Source organism: Thunnus thynnus, chromosome 17 (genome assembly GCF_963924715.1).
Source record: "Thunnus thynnus chromosome 17, fThuThy2.1, whole genome shotgun sequence".
In the NCBI taxonomy this organism is placed as follows: domain Eukaryota; kingdom Metazoa; phylum Chordata; class Actinopteri; order Scombriformes; family Scombridae; genus Thunnus; species Thunnus thynnus.
This window is the reverse complement of record NC_089533.1, coordinates 9,388,572-9,414,252: the sequence shown is the minus strand read 5'-3', so window position 1 is coordinate 9,414,252 and position 25,681 is coordinate 9,388,572. Positions and strand designations below refer to the sequence as shown.

Genomic DNA, 25,681 nt, shown 5'->3' with positions numbered 1-25,681 from the left:
AAATGTATAGGCTACTTGTAAATTGCAAAACTGTCAAACACTCCATCATCCAGAAATTGTTAGCATACATTTTTGATGACATATGTTGATAGTTTTATCTCTGGATTAACTTGTTTGGAGGCATTGGGACAAAAATCTACGGTTGGGCCCCTATACTGTCCCCACCTGCCAACATCTGTCCACTGTTCAATGCTTATGTACTCTATCAAGTACTGATCAAGTATGATTTCCCTGTCCCTGTACAATATAAACTGAATTGTCTGAACTATAATGTTTACTATATTGTACAGGCCCCTATAACAAATTCTGTAGAATAAATAAATGCCAGAAAACACAACACAACTTAACACAACCTGTTTTTTTTTGGTTTGATTTAACACAAGTTTATTTAGAAATGTACAACATGAGCACAATATATAATAAAATAAAAATTGTTTTTTTGAAACATGGGCCCTCTACAACACAGGGCAACAAAATTGATTTACTGTTTATTTGTGTAGCGACAAGTATATAGCATGAACTTATGCGCATACCAAAGCATTTATAGCCTACTTTGAAATGCCCATCCCTAGACGGGCTTTTAAGATACATAAAACTCTCATGCGATATGTTTATGACTGGGTCATAAACGTTGAAGATTCCCTTTCAAAATATCCACTCAGGGACTTATTGCTTTTTAAGAAATTAAACACTATCCAATGCTGGTTTTAGCCAGTGGGGGAATAGAGGCATTAGAAGGCTGAAAGACTTATTTTCTGGTAATACAGTAATGACATTTGAACAAATGATTGAGAAATATGGTGTCCCCAGACAGTACTTCCTTCATTACCTGTAGATAAGGAACTATATAATGCACAGCACTACATTTATGGACAATGCTGAAAGATCTGCTGTTGAGAAACTGTTGTTTCTAACAGCTGAAGCTATGAGTTTTGCACCCCCTGTCACTTTACGAGGGCTTGAGGGCACATGGGAGAAGGAGCTATCTGTCACAATTGATGACGAAGAGTGGAAAGATATTTGGAGACACGCTAAATCAATTTCAGTTTTCAATCGTGTCAAAGCAATACAGTTTAAGATTATACACAGAATACATATATCCTCCAATCGTTGACATCATTTTGACCCTATTCTCTCACCCATGTGCCTTAAAAACAGACAGAACAGAAATCTGTGCTCTGACTCACTGTCTTTGGTCATGCTGTGAACTGCAAAGGTCGAATGTCTTATCTGAAATAGAAAAAATATTATGTTTGGAACTAGAGATGGAGCCAGTGTCCGTCATCCCGGGCCTCCCAAGCAGATACATAACCTCAAAAAACAATGAGAGACTGTATTGTATTCTTACCTACGCTGTGAGGAAAAACATTTTATTGCAGTGGATTAATGGGAAAGCACCAACTGTAAAGGAATACTGTTTGATTGAGTGCCACTAGAGCACCTCACATGTATACTGCATTAGAAAACAGGCCAATTCTATAAAATTTGGGAACTATGTAGAGCCTGATGCTTTTCTTGATTGCCCTTATTGCACATTATCACTGTAACCTATGATGTTATGTATATGAAACTGAGCTGATGTTTTGTGTTTTTAGTTTGTTTGTTCTTCTTATTTATTTTTTTGTGTTTTTTTCTCATTTTCCTGTGGATTTCATAATGTATACGTCTTTTACTTGTTGTAAAAGTGAAAGTCAATAAATATATTGTTAAAACATACATAAAACTCAGCAGTACATATGAAACTGCACAAAACATACGTTTAAGCACAAACACACAAAGCTCAATAATACATATACACACATTTTTAGCACAAAATACAAAAGTCAACAATACATGTACACACATTTTAGCACAAAACACAAAAGTCAAAAATACAAATGCACACATTACAACGTGAAACTCAACAACACAGTACATGCAAAGCAGCACAGAACACAACCAACTCACAAACATACCATATAAGTTACATCAAACAACAAGCAACCAGTTCACTGATGACTACATGACTGATACCTCTTTAAAAACTGTTTCAGTTTGAGTTTGAAATGTTCCCAGTCATGACCCATTTTGAGTTATGTGGGTAAAATTTCACATGACCTAATATGCAGGGCTTAAATTAATGATACTGTAGATCACTTAATTGGTGCAAATTCCACACAAATGTGCAATTAATCAAATTAAATAACTATCAAACACAGTGAAATATGTACTTTTAGGGCGCCCCTGAAATCCCCTCATCCATCACTATTATTACTATAAAATTTTCTGCTCTGTCAGCAGATTAAGATTGAATACAAACCTTTGTGTAAAGTCAAATAAGCTTAAATGCAAATTATCTCTGGATACAGATTAACTACAGGCATTCGTTTTTTAATATGGCCTCACTACATTGCCTGGGTAACAGTGTAACAACTGAAAGGTCAATTCACAGAGAGTGAATCGTTTGTGAAGTGCACATCCTCCGCACAGCGCGCTTCTGTCGGACACAGACGGAGCGAGCAGAGAAGCTGCTGCTGTGTTCAGAAAATGGCCGACAGATTTTCTAGGTTCAACGAAGAGCGTGATTTCCAGGTAATGCGTGCTATACGGTTGAATATTTGCAATCGATTTTGACCATGCTCAGACGTTTTAGCACATAAACACGGCTCAAAACGTCAGGGACAGAAAATACATATTGCAAACAGCATCGTGCATTTCGGCGTAGATGTCGCTCGCTAGCGCTGCAAGCTAGCCAGGCTAACGCTAGTGCACTGCGGCTCTTCTGAATTTTATTTCCCTTAACTTACGTCTCCGTGTTTGGCTGCGACATCTATCATGGGTTACGGACTGTGACACAGTCTATGCATGCTACATTAACCCCCTTCACCATACTACAGCACACTAGATATTCAGCACCAACTAGCTACTTAGTGACCTTGGTTATTTATCGACATATGCTAACGATATATAGCTAGCTAGCAGATAGCTAACTGTTAAGTTGCGCTCATAGGGGAATTGTAGCACTAGCAAGCAATAGCTGTGTCATTTAGACAACTAGAACACATCCATCCCCGCTATTTAGCACTTTGTAAATAACCCAGTTACAGTCTGCTATCTGTTGGTCCAGATAATGACATTACACGAATTTACATCTGCTAGCGATTCAAAAGCGTACAAGTGCGCGGCAGGCAGTTATAGATAGATTTCTACATCTAGCGACATGTCTCAGGTTATTAATCTTCTGTTTTTCTCCTTATCAAACAGTGTATAACTTGTTTGTGTATTTGCATTTTCCATTTGTAAATATGATGCTATTTCAGTGTTGTTTATGCTGTTGTGACGTTGGTCGGTCCAGTTACTCCACCTGGATTTTGTTTGTTTATTCAAATAATATGCAATCTTAAATGGAAACAACGTAGGCTGACCACAGTGAGATGGCAATAAGAGTTCCTTATTTTGCTGTAGTTGTGTGAAGTTATTTATCAGTTATATTAATAGACACAACCCATTACTACACATTGATTGAACTATTTTTGTGACAGGTTTTACGCTGCATGTATTACAATAGTGACAAAGCTGTTTGCTGAATTTAACAACCTACAGATGAGCTTTTAGTCTTTACTTGCCTGCTTTATGACCGCACCCAGTAAAAGCCAAACAAACACAACATTACTGGCTGGACTACAGAATTATCTTAATCCATATTTATAGATTGTCACCTGATATTTTTGTCATCATGAACATGCTGTCATTCATCATAGTAATTACTTTTGTAAACCACAGATTTCATTAGAATCTCCCTGCTGTACAAAGAATCAGTCATTCACTGTAAACACCTTTTTTTTTTTTTTTTTTTTTTTTAAAGCCGCATAACTGGTTTTCATTTCTTGAGAACTTCCCACTCATTGACTGTTGTTTGGTAGAAGTGACTATAGCCATATGTGTATAATCCCAAACAACAGTTTTATCAGACATATGTTTTAATTTTGGATTTAGTGTCCTGCTGAAGAACACTTAAGAAAGACACTTGCGGGTGGAGGAAAGCCACTGCAGGAGCTTGAACCCCAAGTGTCGCTCTGCTACATATGTTGGCTAGGAAGCAACTTAATGTGTCAGAAAGTAACTATAAACTGTGTTTGTCAAGCAAAACAATCCTGACACCAATGCAAAGAGTTTTGGGAGCAGTTTTGCCTCCCCCAATCACGCTCAGATTTAATTTACCTGTCAAAACATTCATCTGGGTACCATGTTTTCACACATGGATTTGTCCCATTAATGATGACCAAACTCGGTGCCTCTGCTCAGAACTTTTCTACTTTTTCTCATCTTTGTGCATTTGTTTTTTTGTTGTTGTTGTTCTTGTTGTACTGAAATTCACAAGTATTTAACTATTCGCTGCAGCAATGTTGTGACGAAATAGTTACCGTCAAATATATCAGTATATCAGGCATATCAAGTCATCATGCAGTGCGACTCAGGACAAGTTTAAGCATGTGTGGAAGGGATGGTTTGTGAAATTGCTTGTGTTTTGTCTTCTGTGTGTTGGTGTCCAGTGGGAACTCAGTATTCTGCTATTTTGTTAGTGAGAGGTGAATGGCTGTGTGGTCTGAATGAGTCTGTTGAGGGGAGCTCCAGCTCAACACAGTGGATCTCTGTGTGTGAGATCTGCTGTGAAGGCATTCATATGCTCAGTATTCAGAAAGTTTCTCCATGACTCCATGAACTGAAGCCTGCTGCCGAGCAACACAGCGCAGGAAACACCCACAGATGGTCTACCTAATATCTACAGCGCAACCAGTCCAACAGCCCCGTCTGCTCTATTGATTTACATTGTCGTCGGTGCTTTAGCATGCGGCTAATCTGGACTTGCAGAAACAGATCAGGCAATTTATATGGGTTCACAGAGCTCGCCGGCAGTAGCTCTCTCATTTCCTAATGTGCGGCGGTGTGGAGAGAAGCATCTATTTCACTTGTGTAGAACAAATGGAAATTTACTCTTGTAATGCACATCGGAGGGCAGAGCGAAGATCATTTCCATGTTATACATTGCTGCGGTGTTGTGTGCCACAGTAGGGGCAATGAGGAAGCAAGCGGCAATGAAAATAAGAAGTCAGTTGAGGTGGGTGGGGGCTGAGCTGATGGCATATTAAGTGGTCAGGAGGAAGAGAGATGGAGGGGGGGAAGAGCAGGGAGCCATCGATTTATTCATAAATAAATCCTTTCCTCTTCCACGGCATCTCCCTTTCTCATAATCCCCTGGCCTCACTCATGCTGATGCAGGGTCCTGTTTCATCAGAATTAATGACTGCCAATGTGGCATCAAATCACCTCATTATTGTAGGCTGGGTTGAGCAGTTGCTTATCTTTGCAAAGCCAGATTCCCCAGAGAACGTGGCGGGTAAAGCCTCTTGCATGGCCCAGCCCATGTTAGCATTGTGTTTTTTTTTTACAGAAACGTTACTTCACAGTTCCACAAAATAATTAGAAAATGCTGTAGACAGTGTTCTTCCAATGTCACAAGTCCTCAATGATAGACAGGCAAAGTAAATATCCTTCTGTATGTTCCATTCCTCAATTATACTGGGGTAATAAAATCTCTGTATGTTGTATAGTTACGTCAGAGATGTCTACACATGTCCTATTGTTTAGCTGCAAACAGCTACTAAATAATATAATATGATGGACAATTTTTTGGAATCTCTCTGTTTTCTGCTGGTGTGAGTGTGAAGGTCAGGAGAAAACAGACTCACAAACATGACCTTCATCTCTCCTCTGCTGCTAAAGAGAGGAAGCCATCTGTCTCAGAGCAGAAACTGCTCTGTAAACACACTCCTTTTGGTAAGGGCAGCAAGTCCATCACTCATTCTCTGTCCCACCCAGGGCATGGACTTTAAATATAAATGCTCAGTTGGTATAAGCAAAGAAAATGGTCTTACCTCACTATATGCTGTTGTCACTGCTTGAAATAAATTTACCAGTAAATGAAGAAACGGAGCCCAACCCTGTCAAGTTCTGTTTTTTAGCCATAGCTATGAAACTGAAGCATGGGCTAACTAAAATATATAAGTGATAATAATAACAACCACAGATTGAATTGAATAAAAAAAGGACCTGAAAATGGAACGGACAACAACGGTGTCGACACAGTGTGAACTTTCTCATAGCATGAACCTGCTGTGTGTAACCTTTTCCTCTGGTGCATGAAGCCTAGCGTCTGACTTGCACCTTATGGAGATGTTTTTATATATTATTGATAAACTGTGTATTTCTCTATTACACTAAACAGTATATGTTTCATGTATGTTACTGTGTATGTTTTATCTTAATCTTATAATTAATTACTATCAAGAAAGCATATTTAGGGATGATTTTCAAGATATGACATGATAAAACTTACTTTGAGACTTGTCTACTTCAAGGATGACATCACTTGTTGCAAAGCTTTACCTACTTAGCATTGGTTGAGCTGAATTTGGCCCTTGATGGACATTAACTTGTGCTGCGGATACCCTCTACAATATTATTCCAATCCTACTATTCAGTTTGTGTGATTGACTATTATTTAATGTGTATGACTATTATTATTATTATTATTATTCAGCGTGAATGACAGGTAGGAGGCATGCCAGCTTGCACAGTGCTGCCTGGAGAGACAGCACCGTGCAAGCTGGAGATGAAAATAAACTCTGATTTTGATGGTATTTGGTGCCTCAAGCAAGACTGTTCCCGGATATATTTCTAAAAGAAGCTTTTAAATGTGTGTCACTCAGGGTGGGAATCACTTTGACCAGTATGAAGAGGGACAGTTGGAGCTGGAGCAGGCGTCCCTGGACAAGCCCATCGAATCGGTAAGGCTGCATCCATCATCCCACACCATTGGACCAGCTGTGAGAATGGATGATTGGTCCAGGGAGAAATAAAAAAAACCACACCTTTTTTTACTCCATTCATTCTGTCCATGTAGATGCATCCAGTGTTTTCTTGAACACATTTTTGCCACCTAACCTGTAGAATCATTTGTCTCGTGTCCATTAATACCCTTAAAAGTCCCTCCCACTTCTCATGTCCTCTGCCTATTCCATTTCCTGTGTGACAGTTTAAAAATTATGATGTATATGCTAGATCTTCCTGTTTTTTACATAAAGCTTACAGATAAATGTTTGATTTTTTGTATCAGTCTCCCATTAGTCATTGTTTGTCATCTTTGCACTATGAGATGAGATGACACTGAAAGTATGGAGTGGATAAAGCACTGTCGTTAACGACTGCTCTCTTAAATACTCTAGCTGTTTATTCATTTTAAACTCATTCAGAAGAAAACAACAGATTTGGTTATGACCAGATTTTATTCAGGGCTATTTGATAAAGCTGCTTTGGTGTACTGAGCCTTGTAGTGTTATATTTCTATGATCCTTCGGTGATCTACCTATTCAACTACTCTTTGATTCAAAAGTTATTTTGGAGGGGAGGGAGGGGGATCATAAATGGGGCCCTTTTTACATGAGAAAAACACAATAGATGTTTGCAGAGAAGATTTGGAGTTAAAACCGGCTCGATCAGGTAGAGTTTACAGTTTAAAGTAGATTAGATTTTTATTGCAGTGCCCAAATTATATTTATTAGATATCGGCAGTGCTTATTCCACTCCATTTAGAAAACAAGAGAGTGCACATTAGATGGTATGAATGGCTACATTTGTGTTTGAGTGAGTGTGTGTGTATGTAGCTTAGAATTTATGTTTGTGTCTATAGGACAGTTATCTTATTGTACACAACTTGGGGTGTTCGACATTTCTCTCCTGCAGCGAATTGGCCCCTATTAGCTAAGCAGCAATGACCCGGTTTGTATTTGCACGCTCTGCTTTCTTACTCCTATCTTTAGGGTCCTTGTAACGCTTCTCTGACTGTCTTTCTCTCTCTTTCTGTTTCACTTCTGTTACACTCTATATCTATTCTCTCTCTCTCTTTCGCTCTCTCTCTCTCTCTCTATTTCTATCTTGCTCCCTCCCTACTACACAGTGATTCGGTGTACAGTACCCTCTGTCATTCTGTGCTGGCATGGTGCTTGTGCAACTGGGACTGCATTTTTCGCTGAAGAGGCACATAGATAATAGCGCAGGCAGCTCTCTCCTTTCTGTCTTTCCAACTCTCTCCATCCCCTCTTCTGTCTCTGAAGCATTGTGGTGAGCAGGCCCGAACTCCTCTTAGCTCCACAGTGTCACAGGCCATCTCTCCTCAATATTATACATTTGCTTTGTGAGCCAATCAGATAGGAACATCAAAATAATGGTGTGCTTATTGGGTTTTTTTTTCCCTGGTCTGAAATAGATATATTGAACATTCATGCATATCTAACAGGCATGCAAATTTCAGTTCCCTTTATCAGTCGTAAGCTATGTAAATGACCAATAATTGATTAATCATTAATCTTTTATAACATACAAAACGGGCGTTTATCCTTTATAAAAGCTATATATACTATTTTTACAGATATTGGACTCATGAGTTAAAACAAGTGAATTCTTAGTATTATAAATAAAACAAAATAACAAATTAATAACAAATAACTCATTCCAAACATGAAACATAATAGTTCTATGCAGTTAACTGGATTTTCTGGAGGATAAATTAGATAAGCTTAACATGCAGGGTACTTTAGAAAAGGCCACCTCATTGTTATATCAATGAAAAGAGCTGTAGGCTACCAATGAATGTTACCAATTTACCATTTTGAGTTTTTTGAGCAGCAGCAGGAGGAAATTCAGTCATTGTTGACCAAGGTGATATTCATGTCCTTCTGGAAAGTAAAGGCACCATTTACATATGTTTTTCTTATTTCCCCATATGTATGAACATTATTTGTAGCCTCAACATGTGTTTTCCATATCAGAATCTAGTGAACCAAGAACATTAAAAAAATTTTTTTTATTTTTTTTTATTCTGGACGAGTTTTAGGTATGACGCACTTTCTCACAGGCGCACAAACATCCCGTTGTGTGTGGGAGGTGGAGAGGGAGAAAAGAAAGGGAGAGAGGTGGCCTGCTCACCTGGCTTGAGTGGCTCTTTTTGCTCCTGCGCTATTATTTGTGGAGGGGCGCTGAGGGCTGCGCTGCAGCATCACACAGTTCTTCACACATCCATGGAAAAAATGGCCACATTAGAGGGGCTGTCAACTGTCACTTAGTCATCAGTGCTAATACTTACACACTTGATGTTTCGAAAGTGCACACCCAAAAAAAAAAAAAAAAAAGCAGCCAGACTTTTTGTTTTTTCATCTAAGTGAATTTGTTAACACCTGTTGTGACATAAGGCATGATTTCATAGCACAAGTTCCTACCCGCTAGGCCTCAAAATATGTTTTATACGTACACTTAAATGAATACCTCACATGTTATTTTAAATGGTAAAATGCATAACCTGGCATACAGTGTGTAACCATGTTTTTTGGGTACGCAGGTCTGTCCCTGCCTTCCCCTCTAAGGTGGTAGGATTTGTGGCGTTGTTGTTATATTTTGGAGCTGTCAGTGAATGCTTCGGCCCAGCTTCTCGGAGCCCCTCCCCTGCCACTTATTGTGTGTGATCTATAGGCAGCTAGAGGTCTGTGGTACTTTATTGGGATCTTTTTTCTCTTTCTGTCTTTCCCCTTTGGTCTTTGCTCTTTCTCTCTAACATTGTTTTTGCATTGCATGTGTTAACTTGGTAGCATTCAGTACTATTTCCTCTCAACATTCTGTCCTAATCACTACTACAGTTTTCCTCCCAGACTCATTCCTCCCACGTCTCCTGCCCCCTTCCAGTCCTCAAACCACCCCCCCCCTCCTCCCTCCTCCCCTTACCTGTCCCCCCCCGTCCCAGAGCGATATGCAGCGGGCAGCCTCAGAGCCACAGAAAACAAATATAGACGCTGCTAATCTAATAAACACATGTATACAGGCTGCAGAAATATTAATTTCCTAGTATAAAGATTTTAAAAAATATTTTCATCCTTAAATATATCTAATACAGTAAATGAGGCACGTTAGGACTTTGGCTACATACAGTTAAATGGCAAAGTGTTAGTGAATTAACTGTAACTGAATCTTGAACACATGAGCTGTCAATTCTGGTCGATGAAGTGTGTGGCCTTTTGCATTATAGCCAGATCTAATTTGACACAGCTGTTTATCCCTGTAAACTGACTATTATCACCTATTAGGTGAGAAGACGAACAAGGTCAAACCCAACACTTTAGAAATCCTGACCCACTTTTTTTTTCTTTTTTTTCTTTTTTTTTTTTACAACAAACACAGGCTCTCCCATTTAGCATTAGTCCTAACTCAGTGAGCAGCAGGGGTAATGAGTTCAAGGTCATTGCTGAGGCCCTCAAACTGTTTTTGAAGTCAGAAATAGAGGAATATTAGGGATTTTTTAAAAAACAACAATAACCAAGCCCCAAAATAATCTGTAAACGAGTCAACAATTTTTGCTGACTGCTTCCACCTAATTTAAATCTCAAATGGACTGCAAATCTCTGTTCAAAAATGTTGGAGACTTCCTCAACCTTTGGCCTTCAGTGTCTTTACTTAACTTTGCTAAACTTCCAGTTGATGAATTATGAGGTAAGTATGTATGTTAAATTACTATACTTTCAACTTTATATTAATTGGACTCTGCTGTTTTATGATTTCCCCCCCCCATCACGTAGCTGATTTAATCCCTCCATAATCACTTTGACACATCTACACTAACCTCCGTTTTACTGGGTAGTAGGATTCCTTCTGTTTTTAGTATTTTCACTCTTAATGCATCAAGACAGTTGTTTCCGTTTAGTCACACCCTCAGCGGCCAAGACTTGGCCATGAATTTACAGAGCACCAAACACGTGGAGCTGCAAGAGTTAATAAGGAGCAACAAACAGCAGACTTTTTTCCACCACCAGCACTTGCCAAAAGACATTCAATAGGGTCACAAGAGAGGAGGATGACTTATCTGCAGCAGCCCACTTTTTGTAAGACATATATCCCTTAAGGGTCTTTTCTCAGTTTTCTTTTCCGAATGTGCAAAATCTCAGATCAGTTGTTGAGAACAGTCATCTAAGGACAATTGAATTAAATATGAGGGTTTGATTTAGTATAGTTTCATTTGGTCACTTATATGGATTAGTATGCCTGTTCTGTGTTATATCCTCTTGAGTGATTAAAATGATAACTCCTCTGGAAAACCCAGAGTAATCTGAACCAGAGCGATTTCTCATACCTAGACATGGACACACACACCATCCATACTCTACACATATAAATGACTGCATAGACCGAAGACTCCTTCATACTCTGAGGCCTCTAGGTGGGGTCCCCTGCATATCACTTCCCTCTCCCATATCTTTTGCCATGCACTGTGCCGATGACAGCACAATGCACACTTTAAAAACACCCCCTTTTGTAGATCTCTTTTGTTTGGATAACATTTTCTATTTTTCTTTCTCCTGTATTAACAGTCAGTTGGTGGATTTATTGACATGCCTACCTTTTCTGTTTGTATACAGTATTATGTTTGTTTAAAAAGCAGAGAGAGATTTGCATTTTTAAGAACTAGAGAAGCTAGCAGAATTGCAGTTGAAAGCGTTTGGCCGGTTTCTTACGTTGTGTCACGTGTGACTGTTTTTTTGACAGCCCAGTATTTTAAAGCCAGGTTCGTATGGAAATGCCTTCACTCCACTTGCACTGCTGTTGGACTCGCCGTCTTTGCTTTCATCCGTCTGTCTGTCTATTCTTTTGGTGCACTCATCTGTTGTTAACACGCAGTCTGCACCTCATCTCCGCCCTCTAACCTTTGCTGAGCCCATTTTGAACTAATCTCTTTATTAGTGTCAGCAGTTGCGACCGGTGCCTCATCCAACCTGCCCTTCCTGTTTTTATTTTGTTTTCAAATCCGAGAGAAAATTCGAAATGTGAAGGGTATTTGAGAGGACACACGTTTAATTTTAAGGTAGGTAGGCTTATGTTTGTTACATTTCAATGTCCAGCCCTCAGTGGGACTTCTGACTAAAACAAACCAGCTGACAGGAATTGTGTAGAGCCTGAGCAAGAGTTTATTTCTTAGGCTACTAGCTTAGGGTGCATTTTATTTTCTCTCTTGCTCCAAGCCTCAGATATCAGCTTAATCCCCCAAATCAATATCAATGTTCATGTGTAGTATTGTTGCACCATAATACTGCAGTAAGGGACAGAAGCATGCCCGATGTCGGTGGGAGGGGAGGTGTTCACTGCAGCAAATTCTGCAGTGTTTCCCTGTCGGAGGACATGTTGTCCACCAAGCGGGAGGAAAGACACTCCACACAGCCTCGAATTCTGTATCCTCGGACATGTCCAGGACCTGCGAGGCAGGAACATGTTCTACACACCGATGGCATGTTAATGTAGCCTTTAAATGTCCTAGTTGTGAGTTGATATAAGCAAGCTGTCTCCAGTTCTCTTCCTACCATGTGAGGCCTAGCAGAGATTCCTGTCTTATCTCATCCCACAGCGGAAGGGATCTGACAGTCGCACAGAGTAAGCGCAGCTCACACATCCATGAAATGGAAGAGAAAATATCAAAACCCTAACAAAAACAGGAAGTGGTGCAGTTTAGCCTCTCTCTCGGGTATTGCAGGCAAACACCAGCAAGATGTGTCGGATATATTTATTTTAGTCATGGTGGCTTTAAACGGTTTTTACAATTTAGTTTTTTTTTTCTTTTGGAAATAATAAATAAGGAAAAAAGAAGGCAACAGGTTGCTCTGAAATACCAATAGTGGTTGAGAAAAGGATTACGCCAAATGTATGCCAATTGAGATCTTGTGGGCGGAGATGCAGTGTGTGCTGTGTGTGTGACTACCACTCCCCTTCACATGCACTAACCCATACAAGCCCAGCTCACCTCCACCACCCTAGAAACTCATCCACACCATGGCTCAGCCTGCTCTGTTCTGCCCCCCCCTGTCCTGACCTCCTCTTTTTCCAAAAAAAAAAAAAAAAAAAAAAAAAAATCGAACTAATTGAGCCCTGTTGAGCCATCACCTTCTTCTCTGTGCCTGATCCACCTGAGACTAACACAGTTGGAGTTCTGTTTAACCCGCCCTCCACCCCCAGCCCGCCCCACCCCTCTGTATGTGTACCATTCACAGTGCGCTACTAACACCGACGATTCTTTTTGTTAAAGCTCTTTAACAAAAAGCTGCATGCAGTTTTTTTTTTTCTGTTTTTTGTTTCAACCTCTTCACCTTCTGTTTGTGAAAGTTGATGTCAATCTCTTTGTGATTATAAATATCCTTTTTTTTTTTTTTGTTTGTTTGGTTTGTATGTTTTTTGATAGAATGCAGCACTCTGGTGAATGTTAGACAAGCTTGGAATAGTCATAATCACAACAGAAAAACACTGCTTATTAAGAAATCTCATTGTTTCCTGTTTATTTGTGCTTGAGGATGTACTGTAGTGTGTAGTGGTGGGATGGTCTTGCATTTCACTTAATGTTTTTGTTTTTCTTGCTGACCCATACTAGTGATATAACGGTCTCAGACATGCACATTTGGCCCCTACAGTGTGTTAGGAATTCCTGTTGTGCGTGTTCTCACACTTCTCTCAGGCGTCTTTGATTCATTATCATTTGCCTGATCTTGTCCACGTTGCTTGTTGAACAACGTTTGCATACTTTCGTCATAGCAATCATTAGTATTAAAAGACAAGTAGATGGCCTCACTGCAATCGCACACTTTTAGGGATACACTGTGAAAATCTTCTAATGAGCTCGTTATAAAGCCACTTGTAAGTACATTTATGCTAGCTCACCATTACCTTGCATTTTGGTAAAGGCCATCTAGTCTGTAAAGTATATTTTCTAGTTTATTAATACTAATGATATCTATGAGAATGATCAAATTAGAGGCACACAAACACATTCATTTATTTTTTTTCTAATAATGGCTATAAAAATCAAAAGTGTGAATGTGGTTGGGACCAGACCAGAGATGCTGGAGGTGTCTAAGAACACACACAATAGCTATTTCTAGTATATCTAATGGGGCTACATGCACACATTGTCTCCCTCTCTTCACCTGCACACCCACATATTCCCTCACACATGCATATGCTGTCTACCCTGGGCCTTGTAATGGTAATCCAAGGCCCACTAGTTCCACTTCTGTCTCTTCCTCTCGCTCTATATATATATATATATTTATTTTTATTTTTTTTTTTTGTGACAGCTGCATATGTTTCATGGTGCTCCCCCTTGTCATGGTTACGGAATCACAGCAAGCTTGGAGTTTCTGGTCTTCGTTTTGTTAATGCAAGATTTCCATACCTGTTCTGTGTCACTTTTCTTTGTGTACTAAGATCTTGCTCTGTAGCGGTTCATATATGTATGCGTGTGATACATATATTGCCCTCTCCTTCCTCCTCCTCCTCCTCCTTCCTCCTCCTCCTCCTCTCAACTTCTCAGTTAGTAGATGTGACTTGATGTGTTATCTTAATCATCCTAAAAAAAAAATACAGATATTTATATATATAAATATATATATAAACGCTCATGCTCAATTTCTTTTTGCCTTAAAAAGGTTTTTTTAAACTGCACTCCTACTGTAGGAGGGTATCCTGTATTTTACAGACTACACATAGCCTCATGTATTCATCATAGTTGAAAACCTACTCGTCCTCTCAGTCTCCAAACCTCTCCTCCCTCCCAACCCCCCAACCGCCCTTACCACTCCTTGTGCTGGAAGACACTGATGTTACACGCTATAGGTGATGTGGATGACGATAATGATGATGGTGATGGTGGTGGTGGTTGTGCTGATGATGATAGCGTGATCTGAGTGTTTTGTTTTGTTTTTATTTTGTTTGTTTGTTTTTTATTTGTTTTTTTGAACCCATGCCCACGGGGAAAAGCTCCTCTTATTATTGGAATATTTTTGGTTTTTTTCTCCTCTGTTCTCTCTGCTAGGATAACATCGGGCACCGGCTGCTTCAGAAACATGGCTGGAAGTTGGGGCAAGGGCTTGGCAAAACCATGCAGGGTAAGGACTCACTCCTCTGTACACTTAATGTTCAATGTATGCTGGTGGCACTCGCCACTATCTTCTATCATTTTCTCTTTCCCCTCATATTTCCAGGTTTTTTGGTACCAGCAAATTTAGTTTTCTTTTCTCTTCTTCACATCCTTTCTCTCTTCTCTTTATGTCTGTTACTGGGTAAAATGGATTAAACGTCATTCCAGTTATTCCTGTCGCTCTCATGCTGCTGTTCCCTCAAACTTGAAGAAGGAGGAAAAAGTTCCTGAGGCCTTGTGATGGATGAAGACTGAGGCAGGGACCCTCAGGCAGGGTTGGGAGATGGAAGTGAATAGTGCTTGTCTTCCCGTGATGTATTTAGTTTACAGCAATTCAGTTTGAAGTGGACTTTTCCCCTTCTAACACGGTTTAGTTCACATCCAGTTGTTTCAGCTAACCAGCTTGGAAAAAAGTACTTATGGATTGCCAGTTTGTTTGTTGCCTTAAGAGCACATAAGTCTCTCACTTTCTGTAGATCTTGTGCAGCACCCCTGCTTTGATCATCTTACATTGCTGTATCTTGGTTACAGGAGCTAAATGTTGTTGCTCTTTCAAAGGTGGGAAATTTATTTTCTTTTGTGGTAGTGACGCACATCAGGGAAGGTGTGAAAACTCGCGCCAGCAAACTTGTTTGCCCAAACTCTATCCAAGATGGCAGCCTCTTTGCTTGAACATAAAGCACTTGAATTAATGAGTAAAATACAAGACTGTTCTCGGGTCTTGTCTGGGCTAGTTGTATTTTCCAATTACAGACCAAGTCCCTGTGGCAATGAAATTGGACTCAATCCAGACTCAAGGTATACCAGAGAGTCTGGGTTTGAGATGCTCGGATTGTGTCCTAAGGTTTTAAAAGAATCTCAATACTGGTCTCGTTCTTCTGAGATTCATTTTTGGTACAAGATTGTCTGTAGTGTTTTCTGAAAATGTGTGCACTGTAACATCAGAGAATTGTCATTTTTGAGTGTAGTGAAAGCTGTACTATGGAAAACATCGTCAAGCTTTGCACATTAATTTTGTAAGACGTAGAAAGCTGCATTAAGGAGGTTCACTATCTGAAGACAACTGTCACTGGGTGGCCTAGTCGATATTGACTTGCTGTAAGAGGGAGCAGGCTGAACACAGCTGAATGTGTGGGTTGGTCCTGGCTGACGTCAGCACCTTATTAGTTCAACCCGGCTGTGCTCATAGGCTCAGAGGCAGTGGTGCAGAACCCTGGCATGTTTTTACCGAGCCCCATCCTGTCTCCTCACCCTCTTTCCTCTCTTAATCAGTTTCTTCATATTTTTTTTCCCCCTATCTTTCTTACTTTAACTCTCACTCCATAGCCTCACCCTTTCCCTGTACTCTCTCCAAAGAGGATGATGTATATCATTGTTCATGAGTGATGTCATCACTGGCAGGCCAATTAGGCCTTTGCAGTCTGCTAAGAATGGAGCTTGTTTTTCCACATGACTTCTGGCATTTAGTCTAGTTTACTCATCCATGTTCCTTTCTATCCTCTGGGTCTGTAGCATTTTTAACACCAGATCTACCGTTTTTAATTTCGACATTTCTCATCAGCAGTTACTTCTGACATGTTAATTTCTCTCTTTTGCACAATTGCAACTGTTGCTCAAGGGAATTTGCCCTCCCAGTTAAGTCAGCAGTAACAGTCATGCTTGGTATCAGCATCTTAACAAGAAGCACCACTCATTCTGAGAAACTGACCCACCCCAAAAATATAGACAAGTTTACCCTTGCACAGCTATTTAAGGAAGTGAGTCACTTAAATTCAGAATGTAAATCATAAGATACAGACTTATTTGTGTCCAGACTTGTGCTGCTTAACTCAATTTGTAGGCAGCATAGTTAGATTATTGAAATTACTGCCACCAAGTCCGTGCATTCCTCGTGTTGATGCTTCTGGGAATATGAATCTCAACTTCGTGTGGTTCTCTGACATCAGAAACAGAGCAGGGGCCTCATTTATAAAAGAGTGCGTAGGATCCATACCAAAAAGTGCACGTGCACACAAAAGCCAAAAGTGGCGTGCGCCAAAAAAATAAACAGATTTATAAAACTGTGAGCACGCACGAATGCACATATTTTCCCCTTCATAAATCACAGTCAACTTGAAAATGTGCACACGTGGACGAAACTCATATCCCACCCCTGTAACTCCCACAGTTAACCATAAATGGGCAATGCAAAACACCTCATGAATATTTATGTACATGTTGTTCCTGTGGAGAACAGCAGCAGTGTTTAAAAACTGAAGAAAGTGCGAGAGGCTGACGGCTGCAGCAGCTGGTAATGCGGTCGGCGCAACAAACGAAACCAATTCACGAAATTAAACAAAATGGTCAGACATGGAGTTGCCTAGAAGCACGTTGGTGCACACTGTCAGTGTACGGACTTATGGGGACACAGAGACACCGAAGCTTACTGCTTTTAATTTGTTAAGCATCTACTGTATACAGACACATACATGACTGATGAGACCACACACTTAATATCTAAAATACAATGAACACTGTATACAGGTGTTTCTCTAATTTACATGATCCATAGATGAGTGCAGGTGGTGAAGATGTGCAGGGTGAGGTGACTGGAGAAAGCCGAGTGTCTGTGGCAGCTGCCGCAGTGTCTCCAGAGCGCTTGATGATATATGCACTGTATTAGATTATATTATCAAAAATCTATCAGCACTCTGTTCACCAATTCTTTTAAATGATTTGTTGTAATCTTGGATTTCTACAACCGATGATGATAATTTAATCAGCTAGTTAATGTGGTTGAGGTGAAAAGGAATCAGTATATTTAAGCTTAATATCGGGGAAAGGAGAGCCAGACTTTCTTGCCACCTGCCACATCCTGGCATCATCCTCGTGTTTCAGCAGCTGTGCTGCTCCACAACTGACCATGTGAGTGTGAGCACTCTACAGGCAGGCCCTCTCCTCTGCTCTCTGGGGTTTGGGAATGTGATGGTGAGACAGCACATTGAGCTCAATGTTTCAAATTCAGTATTATATTACAGATCTAATGGGGTAAGATTTGAGTTGGCTTGTATCTTTTTAACATTGAAAGGTACTTATGGAATAATTATGGCTTACTAGCACGAGCAGGAGTAACACTGATGGCTTCTATGTTTATAATAAAGTGGATTTATAATTAACATTTGATATGAAGTGAAATTAAATGTGTGTGAGGAATCATTATACAATCCGGCTTCAGTTCACCACCTCACCATCTGCTTCGCCAGTTTCCCCTGTCTCTAAAACGTTTGCACGCATGGCACAAAGTTTCCGTACAGGTGCGCACATTCTCCCATCAAGTTTGTATTTATAAATCCCAACTTTTTTTGTGGGAAATGACGCACGTATCTTTCAAGCGTTGTACACAATGGTTATAAATGAGGCCCCGGTTGGTAACAGAAAGGAGGTTAAACCTGTTTAACCAGGCTGTGTCTGCGTTACCAGACGACGGCTGTGATGCTGAATGTTGTTTACCCATCAAAAGACGGAGAGGAACAAGAGAATGTAGCCCTTACTTGGTGTTTTAGTATGTTTGGAGAACTTTTCACAAACAACTTGAAAGCACTTGTCATTTTCACATATACATGTTGTTATCAGATTCATTTGGAAATTACAGCTCTTACAGACAGATATGGATATAAATCATTGTTATCTTAACTGTTGACTATCTGTGTCTGACTGAAGAGCCATGATGTATCGCGGTCTGACATTTAGACATTAAAATATACATTGTTTGTATTGGTTCGCTTCCAGAGACACACTGATCTCATGACTGGTCGTTGAGCTTCGCCTGTGCTGCCCTTGCACCTCTTGTGCATGTACATATATGGCCTTCATTCACTGTGTCGTCTAATAGGTATTCTCAGCCGGACCATAGCCAGGGACCAGAGTAGACAAGGAAGCTGCTGCATTCTGGGCAGGCTGTCAAGTGTATGAAGGCGAACAACATAGCAGCAATTCCTGAGCTTAGCATTTAGTGTCCGTTGTTTATTTCCATCTGGCCTTTAACAGCTGAATACCAATCTATTTAACGTGATAAGGATGTGTGCTTTGTGTGGAGGAGAGAACAAGTTGCAGGGGCTGACTGTGCTCTTGTTTTTTGCCGCTGGCATCACTGATGTGTGGTTATGTAAGCATCCTGCTTTGTGGGCAGATGAGACTGCGGCAAAGTGTGTCCAGTTGTTGTGTAGGAATTAACGGCCCAGTGTTTGAGCCCACTATCTGCTTTCAAATTTGCTAATGTACTTAGGAGTAGACTTGCAACACAATTGCACCATTGCATCACATTGAAGTCTGCTGGATAATCATTATAATCTTACTCTCCTTTCCTGTCCTACTTGACAGAAGAGAAGGTTATTGAATTTTGAAGTGAAAGCATTGTGTCCCCTTTTTAAGTTTTTCACTGTATTGACTTTGTTCTTATTCTTCTTTTGTCCTTTTTGCCCCTTTTTAGGTAAGGTTTGTTGGATCCCCTCTGTATGTCAGTATGTGTGTGTGTGTGGGTGTGTTTTCTTTCTCCCACTCGGCAGTTGACCTCAATGTAACACCCCTTTTACAGTGTACTGTAGGCTAATGGCCTCTATCAGCTTCCTCCTCTTTGCTTCATAATCACTAAACCTTTATTTCAATCTGCTCAAGAGTAAAAGTGCTTCGATTTGAACAAAGAACAAAAAAATCCATTTGAAATCAAGGTAGATTTAGGAAGCCGTGATTCCATCACATCCCTTAGAATCATCATCTCCACGTATTTTAGATTTTTTTTTTCCTCTTTGAGTTTCCGTGGCTGCTGTCGGGTATCTGATTGGCTGTAACCACGGCTCAGACTTTGAATGGCTTGCAGAGTAGACAAGTTTTCCCCCTCTGCTTGTTTGCCTGTTTCAACCTCCAAACCTGTGAAACTTGTGTATGTGTGTGTGTGTGTGGTCATTATGTGGGACTGAGATATGTGTGTGTGTGTGTATGTCTGTTACTGACCGGGCCATAGAGTCAACTTACAGGGAAAACCTCACCACCCCTCTACACCCCGAATGTCTCTGTCCCCATGGTTACACGCTCCCATCCTCCCCCTCTTTCTTTGCCCCTCCTGCACAGCATGTTTTGTCCCAGAGGTGCACTCCTGCCTGCCTCAAACTGTCACACTCACCTGGGGCTTTAAGCAGTGTTGGAGGTAATACACTGAAGGTGGTTTCACATGATAGAGTGAAATGTAACACTCCAGTCGGGTGCACAGTTCACATTTTTAAGTGTACTTTGGTTAAAGAAAAAAAAAAATTGCTGTTCCATAGCAATGCAGAACCCGCTCTAAGCACTGCTCAAAGCCTTGCTGGCTATTTCCTCAGGTACATTTTATGTGTGTCATGTGTTCACTGTTCCGGGGTTAAGCACATCCCAAAAAACGAGCTTGCTGGCTGTAGGCTAGTGAGGAAATGAAAGAATCTCAGGGAGATTTGCTAACTGGGCTGACAAGCTTCAGCGAGGCAAAAAGCTCAAAGGGGGAAAATGGTGGTTGTCCCTAGAGGCATCTGTCATCTCAGTCTAGATATTTGACCACATGTTTAAAAAAGCCACAATCATTTCTCTGTACCAGACACTTCAAAAGTAGATGTTACTTTTGATTCGTGACCAAAGCAGCTCTTGATAGACAGTATGCTTCTTTTTTTTTTTCCCTTTACCTGTCAGAGTTGATAAGCCTTAAGACTCAGCAGTTTTTAAAATCATTCCCTCACCCAGTAACAGCTCCTCCAAAAGTACTTTATCTGATGGGGTTTCAAATTTCGTCCTGCTTGGCTAAGGTGAAAGTGACACAGGGATACAGGACTTTTGGCATACTTTTGTTAGGGGTGGTAGTCTGGTACCTTTTGGGGCATATTCTGGTTGAGAGAGAAAGATGAAACCAGACTAGGAGCCTGGGGACTGGGACGAGAGGTTGGGAGAGAGTGGTGAGAGCAAATCCCTGTAAGCACCTAGCCCTTGAGTGAAGGGATGAGGGGGGTGGGGGGGTGACACACTGAAGCCCCTCTGGTAATGAACCCCCCTAAACCCCACAACCACACTCCCAACCCCACCCTCCCTTCTCTATGTGCCTCAATCTTCCTGCTTAACCAATTGGTGTTTCTTTTTTACAGCGATTTGATCCTGCCCATGTTGTGCTGATGGTAAACTTAGTGGTAAATGTTATTTTATCCCCCAATTGAATTGTTTATTTTGTTTTTAATTTCTCCCATTTTCATTTTCCTGTCATCAGAGCACCAATGCTACATAGGCTTTCAATTCTCCCTGTATTAGTCCTCATTCTGCTGCTTGTATATTATCATGCATATGTATTACTCTTAGAACATTGTCATTTTGTTTGTTTTCAGTTTTTTTAAACCTTGTGATTCACACCCTGTGATTTTAGATGCACATTGTTTTTGTCTGGTCCCTTTCTTTTCCACTGGAATGGGTAATGTGGAAGTATTGTCACTGTGTTTTTAAAGATTGGTGATAGGTTTGGGATGACTGTAATTGTTCATTAATCTTTAATTCTGGGCCTGGCTTGTGACTCCATTCAGACAGACCACTGCAGTGGTCTGGCTTAACAGACCAACCCTGTTTTGGTTTCACTTCCCTACCGCTGTCAGGCAAAGAGCATGAACACACATGTTTATCAGTAGATAGTCTTGTGATCGAGATATCACACAATCAGTCCTCTGCTCCCATTTCCTCGATGGATTAAGGCCTGCACAGTAACGCAATCAGAGTCAGGTTTTGAGTTTAAAAAACCCACCCCGCTGACAGACACTGCAGTGGGACTGGGAGTCCAGGCAGGCCATTATATGTTACAATGCCCATGCATCTATGATTTCAGAATTAATATGTCATTGGGCTGTGATGACTAAATTACTCAAGAAAATCACAGGAATGACTCAGATATTTACATAAATATATATATTCTTACCCTCCTCTGTCCAGGAAGGTAAGAATGTCTCAGGGAGTAGCTACGCCTACAGTTTTAAATTAATAAATTCATATTCTAGGGAAAGCCAAAAGCCTTGAAATGCATTAGTATTTAATACATTATGCATGTTGTCTCTGGGCTCTTTTTGGCTCAAAGTATTACTTTTGCAAGACAGTGGAAATGCATTAGTATTAGAATTCTGGGTTGTTTGTAAGAGAAGCCCCTTAATTTGGAGTTTTTAATTAAAAGTCTCACAACAACGACACTGGGATTGTACATTCCCAAACCCAGTGCCTGTAGCTATTCCATATGCCCAATGGTATACATGTAAAATTGATTCATTGAGAAAAAAAAAAAAAAAACACTTGATTATGTGTGAGGAAAAAACTGAAACCAAACTGAATTGATAATCACTATCAGTAAGATCGATTATTGTATCTGGCTGGCAACAGGAGCAGCAGACTAGTCCAAATTCTTTTTATGCCTTTTGTTTTGAGATTCCCCTGTCTATCTGTCTGTCTGTCCTCCCTTCTCCTTCTACCCATACCCATGTTTTACCAGGTAAGTATCCCCATCCCTTGCACTGTCACCATGGCGATACCTGGCCTGTGACGTCACTCTGCTGTAGTTCAGTGCTTGTGTCCTTTTTTAATTTTTACTGTCTTTCTCTCTGCTTTGTTTGGCTGATTATGAGTGGATTAAGCAATTCTGTGTCAATCTCCAAAGTAGTTTTGATTTTTATATATTTTATATCTTTTTTTTTAATGTTTCATTCTGTTTTGTTTTTGGTTGTCTTTGGTTTGTTTATTTTTCTACAGTTAATTTCCTTCTGATCTAGCTCTTTTCACAGCTTACGTAACATAGCTTAAGTAGATAGAAGAAAATAATCTTTCAGCTGCAGTCATGATGAGGAAAGGGGCCTGGGACAAGGGACCAGATTTGGACCTCAGGACAGTGAAAGGGGCTTTCAAGGGTCAGCCAGACTGCATACAGTTCAGAAAGAGATGATGCAATAGGCCTTAGATAATATTGAGAGGCTTTGTTCTCCTCCATGGAGAGTGTCGCAGTGTCGCTCAGTGAGCAGTGGCAGCAGCTGCGCAGGCCTGTTGCAACTCCCTACACACACACACACACACACACACACACACACACACACACCACATGCAGTCCCTCAAGCTGTAGCGTCCTTGATAAACTTGGCATTCTGGTTTAACAGGACTGCAGCAGTGAACGGGTGGAGGAGGGGTTGTTGGCATTGACAGCACAACGACATTAAAACGTGATAGATATAGAAACAGATTGGTTTTCTCTAGCAAGACATATCAATGACCCTGATGCCCTTGACTTCATTTAATCCACCAGGATATAATAGGTGCAAAAAAATTTGACTCATTCAAAATCCAAATCAGCAGCCTGGTCAAAAATGTAACAGGAAGTCTAGATAAATCTGAACTTAGTGGCTGCAGTAAGCTGTGAGAATGGCTGGTGTTTGGTTCACTGTAGCTTTCTGGTCTCTTTGCACTTAAAGGCAAATTTCTCTAACCCCAGCACCCTATGCTCTAAAAGCAGGCTGTCTCCGAGCTGGCCCTCCTTCTCAGTTTCAAAAACTCACCTAGTCATCTCTCTGTCTCTTTTCCCTCAGGACGCACCGACCCTGTGCCCATCATCCTCAAATATGATGTCATGGGGATGGGAAGAATGGAGATGGAGGTAAGATGCTTTGTTTATTTTATACCCTACACTTGTTTGTATGTTGTATTTGATGAGGACATGTAATAGCTCAGCACACTGAGTGTCCAGCAGTGGTTAAAGGCATTTTGACAAACCTGCTCTTTTGCTATTGGACCAAATCCAATTCTTGGTTGAGATCTCCTCACTATAATCTTTAAACCTTAATGTAATCATCTTTGAACCTCGTATTGCTGAAATAAAGAACAAAGTCAAGGCGTCATGTCGTAACACAACTAGGTAGTAGGAATAATATTGAAGAGCTCAGTGGTTTTGAGCATGGAACTGGGATAGAGCCGCACTGGTGAAGTGTGAGCACCATCAATGATCAGTGGAAACAACCAGGAGTTACAGCAGGACACTTGGCTTCACACACTCACAGAACAGGAGGTGAAGCTTTCAGACAGCCTCTGGAAGAATCTTTAAATCTATTTCCAGGGCAGAAACTACAAACATGATCCTAAGAGCACCATGCGCAGGGCCAGGTGCCAAGTTTCAGCTGGAGTCATGTAAAACTCAGCAGCGTTAGATCGCGGAGCAGTGAAAGCATTCTCAGAAGTTATCAATCACGCTTCACAAACTGGCAGTGTGACAGAAGTGTGGCGAATGCCAGGAGCGCACTACCTGCCCGAATGAGTAGTGCCAACTGCAAAAGTCTTGTCAGTGGAGGTCAATTTATGGCATGGGTTAGGCCCTTTAGTTCCACTGAAGGGAAGTATCAATGCTACATCCTGTGCTAATCTCTTTTGTGATGACAGTTTAAGCATAACAGTGATTCTGTGCACAAAGCAGAGTCCGTGCAGAAGTCGTTTGTCAAGATGTCTGTTAAAGATCTTTTGCTGCGTGCAGAGGCATGACCTCAAATCCCATCAAACACCTTTGAGATGGACAGGTCTTGAAACTGGAAATTTTATATGATACAATAACATTGGCTACCTCGTTAAAGATGCAGATGCTTCAAATTTATTTGGCACATAAAGCTTAATTTGGGCTGCTGCTGTTCACTCAGGTGTGTTTTGTTTTCTGAAAGGCTGGCTTTGTGTTTTTTGGCATTATTGCAATACATTATTTAAAACTTACCTGTGGTTTCGCTGGAATTTACACACATCTGGTCTTCATATCCAAATTCTTATTTAACATTTAGCTAATCACATGCTACATGAGTGTTGTAACTGCTGTGTTTGTCCTCCTTAGCTTGACTATGCAGAAGACGCCACAGAGAAGAGAAGAGTGCTTGAAGTGGAGAAGGAGGATACAGAAGAACTGCGGCAAAAATACAAGGTAAAGCCTTTCAGCCTCGTTTCATTCTTATGATTAAATTCTATAACCTATACTAGTAAGGCTGCTATGGCAAACCCTTTTACCCTCTGAACACAGTCTAAGATTAATTCACTCATTCCCCTGTGTATTTACCATGAACAATAGGACCAGATGGAAAAGGAGAAAGCCATCGCAAAGGCGCTGGAAGACCTGAGAGCCAATTTCTACTGTGAGCTTTGTGACAAACAGTACACTAAACACCAGGAATTCGACAACCACATTAACTCTTATGACCACGCTCATAAACAGGTACTGCTTACTATCAATTTTTTTGCATTCTTAATGGTGATCTGAAGAAATTATTTTTTTTCTGTGAGAGCAGACATCCTGACATGCATTGTTTCTTTTGTGTAAAACAGAGGCTTAAAGAGCTAAAGCAGAGAGAGTTTGCTCGTAATGTATCATCTCGTTCCCGGAAAGGTGGAAAGAAGCAAGAAAAGATGCTGCGCAGATTGCATGAGCTGGCTGAGCAGAGAAAACAGCAGGACTGGTAAGATTTTTTTTTTCCTAGAGTGCCCTCTGCTGGTAGGATTTTAACATATACCTATTGGTAGCACAACTGCATTTCTGTTGTGTTTTGAATGATCATTGTACAACTTGTTTGGCCAAATAAAGTCCACATACTAAAACGAAAACATAGATAT

General features: G+C 40.6%; 1 protein-coding gene across 10 annotated transcripts in view; it reads left to right on the top strand.

The window, feature by feature from the left end:
* Nucleotides 1-2,418: 2,418 nt before the first annotated feature.
* gpatch8 (G patch domain containing 8) overlaps nucleotides 2,419-25,681 on the top strand; it is a 28,672-nt gene continuing 5,409 nt past the window's right edge. The window contains exons 1-10 of one of the 10 annotated variants that reach the window (XM_067571361.1): nucleotides 2,532-2,571; nucleotides 6,750-6,827; nucleotides 7,783-7,818; nucleotides 11,626-11,644; nucleotides 14,933-15,005; nucleotides 21,178-21,219; nucleotides 23,632-23,699; nucleotides 24,912-24,998; nucleotides 25,143-25,286; nucleotides 25,397-25,527. In XM_067571361.1, the coding sequence (XP_067427462.1) occupies nucleotides 23,673-23,699; nucleotides 24,912-24,998; nucleotides 25,143-25,286; nucleotides 25,397-25,527 (389 nt within the window). In that variant the 5' untranslated portion in view covers nucleotides 2,532-2,571; nucleotides 6,750-6,827; nucleotides 7,783-7,818; ... (2 more) ...; nucleotides 21,178-21,219; nucleotides 23,632-23,672. The other 9 variants (XM_067571363.1, XM_067571360.1, XM_067571358.1 and 6 more) reach the window with 9 other exon arrangements.